General features: G+C 47.2%; 1 protein-coding gene across 1 annotated transcript in view; it reads right to left on the minus strand.

Annotated features, from left to right (window-relative positions):
- Positions 1–9,647, minus strand: part of KLHL14 (kelch like family member 14) — a 101,333-nt gene extending 91,686 nt beyond the window's left edge. The window contains exons 1-3 of the mRNA XM_009639482.2: positions 9,583–9,647; positions 9,035–9,153; positions 7,837–7,963 (exon numbers count right to left, since the gene is read on the minus strand). Coding sequence (XP_009637777.2) covers positions 7,837–7,963; positions 9,035–9,153; positions 9,583–9,647 — 311 coding nt within the window. The remainder of the gene's footprint in view (positions 1–7,836; positions 7,964–9,034; positions 9,154–9,582) is intronic.
- Positions 9,648–9,993: the final 346 nt, after the last annotated feature.

Here is a 9,993-nt window from a genome sequence, read left to right on the forward strand (position 1 = left end):
TAATCTGGGAAAAAAAAGAGCAGAAGACAAATGAATACAGGCAAAGTGCTTTTAAAAGGGACTTTTTCTCAATGCTGAGGACAAAAAGGTGAGAGACGATGCCTCGGAGCAGGTATTGTTGCTCTTTATGTGTTGCAGTGGGAAATCAAATTTACGAGAACAGTAGGAAAGGTGGAAACAGTGAAACCCCAAGCAACATTAGTATTTGCAGCTGAGCCACAGCACCCAAGAGACCAGAATCTGGGTCACAGCCTTGTCTTACCTTACAACATGATGAAACAGCCTCAGAGGAGCTCAACCAGTGACCAAAAAGCAAGGAGAGAGGAGTTTGGATACCCAAAAGCCTCAGGAAAAGGACTTGCAGTTTCTCTCTCTATAAAGGGCCTTTGACACCTAAAGCAAAGTCCTAAAAGAGGAAAAGCGTGTCAGGAAGAGAACATCCAGACTCCTCCTGTCCCCAGTATAAGACATTTTCATCTGTTTTTTTCCCCGTGACCTCACACAGCACAAAGAACGCTGGCTGGATTTGTTGAATGGTTTTGATATGCGACCATGCAATGTAATGATCCCGTGGGAGCAAATGACCTCCTGACTCCAACCCCACTTGGAAAGCACTGTTGGAACTCCTGCCCTGCCCACCTATGGCAGGCTCCAGCCCCTTCAGCGCCTGCTCCCTGCTGGCTGGAGGAGCCGCCGCTGCAGCAGAAAGTGTATGGGACATTTCAACAAGATCCTGTTGGCACCAGATTGCCCCTTACCTGGGCCCGTCCTCCATCTCTATACAGGATTTTTTTTCCCCCCACGATATACTCATTCTGCTTTTCTCACCCATTTTTTTTGCCATCTCTCCTGTTGCTATTTTTCTTTTTCTTCTCACTGTTTGTTTTTGCTTTTTGGTGTGTCTTGCATCAGGTATGAAGCTTTATGCCTTGTCATGCTTGTCTGCGTGTAAAAGGTACCTGCACTTTGCCAAAGATGAGACACAGAGGCCCTATCTAAACTGCCTTTGGTGGTTATGTTTAATTCAGCTTGCATTTCAGAGCCAAGAGGCATAGGGCAGTTGTGTCTGTAGAGCATTTAAGGACTGAGCTCACATTGGGAGTATGATATTGCACAATTTTCAAAGCAGCTAAATGCCTGTACCTACCTTAAACTTTCACAGGAACTAGAATTGCTCAGCACATCTGGAAGAAGAAAGATGGTGATGCTGTAATAAAGTCTCTGAAAGAGTCAGGATAATAGCTCTGACTAAGTAGTTTTTTCCTCATTAACACTTTCCTTCCTTACCACTCCAGGGAACACCACAGCTTCCCGGGCACAGCAAGCACTCCGCCCCAAAAGAAGCCTACAAGAAAGCAACAAAGCCTATGATCCGGTATGTGTATTGCCACATAAGCTCAAAGCTGGCCTATTCCTACAGTTCAGCTTTACAGCTGCTTTAGTTAGCAACAATGTCAGGTTTGCACAAGGCTTTCTGCCTCCCAAAGTTTGCCTGTTTTGTGCAAGGCATCCTCTGCTCCTGTTATCTCCTGACCTCAGAGTGACACAGTTCACAAACTGCTCCTGCTGCAGTGCAGGAGAGGCTCTGTGATTTTCCAGCACAGTTTCCAGCTGAAGCTATGGCCAGAGCTCCATCTCCATCTCCAGTAAGAGGCGTGAGTCAACAGAAGAATATTTTGTCAGCGTGGCTGGGCTGCTGCCATCTCCTTGTGCTTCCCCATCATATGGACCCAGAGTCTCTTTGCTCTCCCAGGCCCACATGGGGACCAGTTCCACCCTTTCACCGTCTCTGATGCTCCTAAAATCCTCTTATTTCCTCATGTTTTTTCTGCTGTTGCAGTTACAAGAAGTTCTCATCACAGAATCACAGAATGGCAAAGGTTGGAAGGGACCTCTGGAGATCATTTAGTCCAACCCTCCTGCTAAAACAGGTTCACCTAGAGCAGGTTGCACAGGACATTGTCCAGGCGGGCTTTGAATATCTCCAGAGAAGGAGACTCCACAACCCCCCTGGGCAGCCTGTTCCAGTGCTCTGTCACCCTCAAAGTAAAGAAGTTCTTCCGCAAATTCAACTGAAACCTCTTATGTTTCAGTTTGTGCCCGTTGCCCCTTGTCCTGTTGCTGGGCACCACTGAGAAGAGTCTGGCTCCATCCTCGTGACATCCATCCTTAAGATATTTGTATGTGTTGATGAGACCCCCACTCAGTCTTCTCTTCTTCAGGCTAAACAAGCCCAGCTCCCTCAGCCTTCCCTCATAGGAGAGATGCTCCAGGCCCTTAACTGTGCTACAGTTCTCATCTGCTTCCTGTCTCCACAAAACACTTTGCTTTTTCCCTTTTCTGCCTCCCTCTTCACCTTGACCTCAGGTAGGGCACCACTGTACCTGTCACATGCTGCTTTCCTCCTGCGGAGACACCTTCAGCTCTCCTCACTCAGACACCTCCACTGGCTCTCTTACAACTGGATCTTCAGGTTCCATTTTCTCCTAGGGCTTTTTGATGTGCTTCCTCCTGAGGGAAGCATTAGTGCTTTTCTACTACGTGTGTATTCTTGCCATCTTGCGAGGCCCGCTGCCTTGCTCAGATCTGGCTACCCACCCCCTGCTCTTGCAGATCCTCTGCTTCTCTCATGGACTTTTTCTGTCATTGTAGTGGTATAATATGCACTCTAGTCCTAATACTCAATAAAGTCAGGACCTTTAACAGAAGGATCCTCTTAACTTCTTTTCCACTGGCTGCTCGTGTAGGTGGGTTGTGTCTGCCTTTATGTCCCTAGAGCACCATGTGTGCTGTTAATGTGCAGTCAGAGGGTTACATGGCAAAATATATTTCAAGTTTCCCACTGAAACTTTGTCCAGCTTTTTCTCACACCTAAACTATCCTATGAAAGCCGAGGGACCTGGGCATCATGTACATAACAGCAAAGCTGAGCCTGGAAGATAGCTGTGATCTTGGTTCAAACTTCTGTTGAGGAATTCTGGACAAATTGTGATGTTGCCCTCACCAGGTGTGTCTGGAAACCTCTGCCCAGGACAAGCAACTCATGTCTTGTTCAGCTTGTCCCACAGTGTGGTCAGCTTCACAGGATCTCTGCCCTCCAGATCAGTGTTTGGCAATACTTCCATGACTGTTTCCTTCTTTTCCACCAGCCTGATAATCACAGAAGATCACAACAGCTCTGTTCTGTCCTGACAGCAGTGCTGGAAAGGGTTAATTTTGCACTGTCGATGATAGGGAGACTTCTGCACAGACACTGCTGACTTTCATCACTGGGATTTGTCACAAGCCAAAAAAAGGTCATATTCACCTGTTTAAAGGCCCTGTAGAAGTGTCACTGGCATGTCTGTGCACTGTAGCACTGTAGCACTGTAGCAGTGCTTTCTCTGCTACAGATTAAGAACACCCACAGAAAGTTCTGTATGCACGGCTGAAGCTATTTAAGAACTATGTTTTAGAGGAAATGTGAGAAAATTCAAAGCAACACATGAGAGAGGATAATAGTCAAAAAGAACGCGTTAATAAGGTACTACCCTAGAAATATGAATGGTCTTCCTTAGGCTTAGATGGCAACTCAGAATAACCTATTGCCAAAGGCAAGGTGAGGGTTTTTAGCCCCGTATTCCCTTTTGCATCACTACACCCAGAGAGATGTCACAGATTTAGGGTGGGGTGGGGGTTAGGGTGGGGTAAATAGGGGATCAAATGAAATGCAGCTTTCTAATGCACTTTGCCCGGTTCTGTAGCTGGATTTCCAAATCTTGCCTGGAAGTGAAACAGCTCCAGGCTGCGTTATGACTCTCTCGACACCCTGACTTGTACTGCTCAGCTAAAGAGAGATGAGGACAACTGCGTAGCAGCTTCTCTTACGAGCTGCTGGGGAGAGGGGCTGTAAACTGAGGGCAAACCTTGCCCTAATAATTTTAATGGCTGGCGTTTAAAGCACAATATAAATTTAAAGCAAACAATATGAGCTAAACCAATACAATATAATCTATGATTTGTAAGTGCTGTTGCTAGTTACTCTTTTTGTGCAACTACTGTAAAATGACAGCCAGCCCAGGCTAAGTTAATGCCAAAAGATGGGTTTGTGTTCTGAGCTCTGCTATGCCTGAGCTAATCTTCTGGGTAGGAAAAGCATAAATACTACAAGTATCCAAGAATAAGTAACGCTTGTAAGTTTTCGGCAAGGAGATAATGAGACAAGTTCACCAGTTGGCTCAGCCTTACTGATCCAGACACGGCGATGACTCCTGGCAGGCGCAAGGATGAGATAGAAGTGGCAGGTCACAACTTTTAAGCTAACAGATCAGAAAAGTGAGATTCAAGAGGGAAAAGTCTGGGTCTCGGGTATCCAACCATCTTCCCCAAAATAACATAGGCTGCCCTGAGCCACAGGGAGGATTCGGCTCTCATTCTGAGTCCCCCCAAGCTCCCCCCTGCAGGTGGTACCACCAGGGAGAAGGAGGGCTCATTCTGGGAAGTCATCTGGTCTTTTTTTTTCTCTGATGAGCATTAGGACCCCCACTTGATCTTTGCTTTTGGGAACTAAACCCAAGGACTGTAATCCTCACTAGGCAACAGTCACGGGCTGTGGTGATCTAAATAGGTGCCTATAAACTATTAAAAAAAATGTTGAAGTCCATCGTCTGCTGAAATAATGCCAGCAGGGAGATACATCAGGATCTGATGCTTTTGGCTCCAAGGGGAGAAATTTGGTCTTGGTGAGAAAAGTGAACCAGCCCTCTAACACCCTAAACCCGCAAGCCCTGCTCTATGAGAAGGCTGGACGAGGCGGTCCTGTGAACACATAAGTGGATGGAAGAGCCTAATTGTGGGGCTGAGAAGCAGCAGCATAGATAGCATGGCTGTTGGTGAAAGGGGCCTCTCTGTAGCCAGACACCACAGAGGTGAGACCCACCTGGGGTCTCATGCACAGAGACGTGCTGGCAGCAGCCACGGGGGTGTGCATGTCCACAGCAGAGGTGAGAGGAGTAGTTAAGCAGCTGCACATCTCCCTCACCTGCATCTTGGCTGTCTGCCGTGAACCAGTGCTTCCCTGTCCTCCCAGCTTCGATGCACGGTACTTCCCTAGCCTGTAGGTCCTGGTGCAGACTTACCACCCACACACCACGTGTAACCTCAGCACCAAAGGTGCAGCACACACCCCTTGCCAGGGAGGGAGCTCACCATCCTCAGCTAGGAGTGAGGCAGGGGGTAACACCGTGCCCAGACATCATGTGTGCCTTGTGAAAGTGGCACAAAATCTTCACACAGCTGCAGCATTGCACCTGCTTAGCAAGGAGGTGAGAAGAAGGAGGTCTAAGGAGGCCTCAGCTGGGAAGTACAAGACAGGAGCTTGGAGAAGTTCCTCTCTCAAAGAGCTGGCTCAGGGCTCGGGGTGTTGAAAGTCTTTGCCAGAAGACAGGAGAGAAGATGGAGACTTTCTTCTCTGGTCTGTGGATTCAAACATGGCCCATGGTGGCAGACACTAATTGCTATTTCTGCATGATGGGTGTTTGTAATGATGCTCGGTGGGCTCAGGCCAGCCCTGGTGGCCAGAAATCTGCAGTGAGACAAACCTGTCATTAAAATTTCCAGAGGTTGGGGGAGTCCCTGCTAGGGTGTTGGGAGGAGACGTACCCTGGGGCCTGACTTAGCCCTCCGGGTTGGGTGTGAGACACTTGCAGGGCTGTGCCATGGCTCACGTCACACTCATGGCAGCCAGAGGGGCATATCCCTGCCTAAAGCAGGGAGAGATGTTTGCCCCACCATCAGTTTGCTAAATGTCACCGGTACAACAACCAACCAGTGCCACACTCTCTAGGAAGACACCCACATTTTGGTATCAGTGGCACTCGGGCACGCAGAGGCTGAACAGAGATGCAGGATGGCAGACCTGAAATGGTGACGGCGCAGTGTGGGGAGGAAGGCACTCTGCAGGAATTAAGGTTTTGGTTGATGTGGCTGCTGGGACGCATCTGCTCAGCAGATGAATGGGAAAACATGGCCCAGTCTTTAAGGTAGCTACACTTGGTAAGGTCAGGTAGGACAGCAGGAGCTGCCTCCCGTTTCAGGTCACACCACCCTGCTGTTGTTAATATCACGGGTTAAAAATTGTGTTCCTAGTCAGTCTCGTAATTTGGGTAGAAAGAATGAGTGTTGGTTAATTTTTATTCTTGGTATTTGCTGGGACATAGTAACAAAGAGGACACAATAGGCTGGTGCGAGATGTCAGCCTTTAAATTCACATGGCTTTGTCCATAAACACTAAAGATTTTTTTTTATCACTACTGACACCTCAATATATAGCAAAGGACACCCTGAAATGGTCATTGCTATTTCAAAAGAACGAGCGTCAGTACACCACATTGTCAAAAGGAATTATGCACAAACCCAGGGTGCTTGAAAGCTGAACTTCCCCACAGTTGTGGGATTTTATGCAGCTGAGAAACTGGGAGTGGTAGGAAATACCTCCATGCAGTGTTTTACATGGGCATGTTTGAATTATACATACAACAAGAGCCTTCCATTGTTCACCTCACTAGTGTGAGTATATAATTTTCCTGCTGTCTTTTCCCCCCTTTTGTTCTTTTCAGCTATTTTGTGATTAACACTGTCTGGGGAAGAATGTCAGTATTTTCTCTGGTTTAGCAGGATGTGAGTGAGGTGGTGCTGCTGCATGAATCTTTTAAAAGCAGCCTAAGAAATATTTAAGACCTTAGTCTAGGAGGAACAGCTCTCCCAGGCATAATTTTTGGTGCTGGTTGCAGCAGGGAGCGTATGCTGTGAGGAAAGTATTATTTTTCTAAATGGAAGGTGTCAGATGGTCACGCAATGTGACTGCATGTTCGAGATCACTGCCTCCCATCTGCAATTTGTGACGTGTGAAAGATTCTGCCCAAATGTGCTCACCAACTGGAAACCCTCGGCACTTTTTTTTTCTTATCAGGAGAGACCAAGATAACCAATGGTTTTACAGATCAGGGATCCTATCAAATTAATATCATTCTAGGATAAAATCTGCTTTAAATACAACCACTAAACTCCAGCAAAGTTAACTAGTACATACAAGTTCATTCAACTGATTAAAAATCCCTACTAGTAAAACAAGAAAATATACATAGAATTTTTTCAAGAAAAGTATTCTGCTCCTATCTTTTAACCAAAGGCTTGGTATAAAACATGACTGTTTTCCAGCTCTAATTAATGCCGCCTAATTATAACACTTACTAGGCTCATGCCAGGCGTTAATATACTGGGGATAGTTACTCCTTGTCCAGCTTCCCGGTGGATCAAACAAGATGATTGCTTTTTGCATCTCTCTATCGCTTAAATGGATGCCACTGTGGCTGGGGCAGAGGCTTAGCGAAGATTATTTGTCTCCAGAAGAGAATTTGCAGCCTACCAAGAGGGGAAGGAGCTCAGGCCGGGGGTGGTCGACAGTGCCTCTCTCCGTTGAGGAAAGCGCATCCAAGGGGTTATGAGCCGGTGAGTTGAACCCCGGCTGTGCCGCTGCGGGGGGCGGGGGGCAGGCAATGGCTGCTCCCCGGTCTGCAGGGTGCCTGCTGCAAGGCTCAGGGGCTGCGTGGAGCAGCGTAGCCAGGATAGCCTGTTGTCAAGTGTCCCGGTTCAGACAGGACAGAACACGGGGCTGTGAGGTTACCCCAGCATCCCGTCTGGCCACGTTACCCTCAGCTTTGCCATAGGGCAGTGTACAGTAACAAACCTGTATGATCCTTGTGTACCACAGGGCTATGGTGTGGCTCACCTAGTGTTTATAAATCCCAGAGTACCCCAAACAGGAGTACTTGGTGAGATGATGCATATAAACCTCACCCAGCCACTGCAGCATCCTCCAGTGTTTTGAAGTCTGAGCTGACAGCTACTAGAGGAGAACTCCTCTCCTGTGAGTTACTATTTTTGATCATCAGTAAGTTCATTGCGTTTAATTTCGCTTCTTCAGCTAGGAGGTAATACAGCAGGCATCTCTGCCAAACTCACCAAAAGAGCAGATGTGCTCATGACTCAGCACTGGGTGCCTGTCCGAGGAGGGGCTGCTGACCAAGGCGGTGCGATGAACAGCGCCGTTACAGAGGTGGCTGCAGCCCTTTGCATGCAGCAGAGCTATCTGTAACCTAACTGCTGTACACACAAAGGGGAACAGGAGAAGGAGAGACTTGAACAAGTTGATTAAAACCTTTCCAGGAAGATAGGAACTTGCCCACATGCCAAGGACCTCGTTAAGGTTATTAGCAACTGTTATTGGTACTGGAGTTAATTAGATTACAGGTACCTCTACTGTCTTCCATTACCACATAGACACACATCAGGGACCTGTTTTTAAAGAAAAGTCAGTCAACAAAGTGCAGGTGAAAAGCATTTGAGTAACAGCCCTTCGTCTGCTGAACGGCTATGGCAAAGGTGGTGACAAAACCTGGTCTGCATTGCCCTGGAGTGGGCCATCACACCAACCTGGAAAAGAGGGAAGGTTTTTGTCTCTTTGTTTCAGATGTCTCCCCTAGGAGAAATGCCAAGTACTAGCTACAGGTGTGGGCATCTTTATTCAAGGACTGGAATGGAAGGTCTCCTGGGTCAGGGAGCCCCCCTCCTATGAAGCCGTGCCAGACAGACCCACTGAGCAATACCTGGTCTCACCTACCCCAGTTTAGCAGGAAGGCGGTGAGCTTTCTTCAGTGGTTCAGAGCCACCTTCTAGCTGGCTAGAAACCCTCCTAACCAGCCTATGGACATGTGTACTTCTGCCTACACTGTCCTTTAGATTAAACAACTCTTCTCCATCCCCATGTTTATCTTTTTTCTTGCCTTATGGATGCACACAGCCAGAGGCAAAATATCACTTCAGAGCCTTTGGTTTTTTACACAAATGAATACCTTCTGGTCTCACATATACAAAAGGATCTTCATTCCCCTGACCAGCCTCCCAGCCCTACTCTGCACCTGCCCAGACCATGCTCCTTTTTTTGGGTTTTAATCATGATGCCTTTGCCTTGCACAGTGGGTAAGTATTTCCCTACCTGTGCCACAGCTACCTGATCTGATCGGATATGTCCCAGGTTGCATGGCTTTGGCATGCTGGTTTTTTGCAGACACCATTTGATGTACTGGTACAGGTCCTTCTCTTCCCAAGCCATATCTAATCAATAAACCCCCAGTTTACTATAAAAGAAACAAACGCTGAGACCCTAAAACTTTTCTAACCAAGAGAAGTGGAGAGCTTGCTACAGGCACTTCAAAATGAATCTGAAACAGGGCCACTTTTCTAAGGTATTCAGGCATCTGGGAAGACTAAAGCCCTACAATACTTTTGTGCGCACTTAGCTTGAAGCCCACCTCACCCAAGCTTGCTTCTTGCTGTCAGTCCAGAGCATCAGAGCCCTGGACAGTTTGCCCTTAGGAGAACTTGCAATACTACAGCTCCAAGAGGAGGTCTGCCATGCTCAGCTCTGATTTAGCAAACCTTACCCAAAGCCTTCTGTCCATCATTTTTCTCTGCTCTTGTCCCATAGGAAGTGATGGCAGCATTCTGACCATAGTTATTCTTACTTTCCCCTTAATCTCTTACCTCTCATCTCCCTGCAGTAGTAGCCAGCTCACAGGTGGTGCTGGTGCTTTCTGTCCAGCAGCCATGGGGCCACCATGTCCTTCAGCCTTGCTGAACAAAAAAAATCACAAAAATGCAGTAAATACATTTTTTTTTTTGCATTTGGTGGTAGGAGAGTCAAATGAAAAAAGGAAAAATAGCCATTGCATTTCAGGGGCTAGAGCCTGGGGAGACATTTTCCAACAAACAAAGACCATACCATAGGATTCCTTTTTTTTTTTTTTTTGAAAGTCTGAAACAAAACAGCAGAAGTTTTAAATGCCCTAATGAAAAACCCCAAGCAATAGCCCAATGCTAAGTCTGTCACCTACTCTACCCCAAAACGTGGTGAGCTGGACTGAGAAACGACCAGAACATCCCCAAATGTTACGT

Source organism: Egretta garzetta, unplaced genomic scaffold (assembly GCF_000687185.1).
Source record: "Egretta garzetta isolate BGI_Z169 unplaced genomic scaffold, ASM68718v1 scaffold35, whole genome shotgun sequence".
Taxonomy (NCBI): domain Eukaryota; kingdom Metazoa; phylum Chordata; class Aves; order Pelecaniformes; family Ardeidae; genus Egretta; species Egretta garzetta.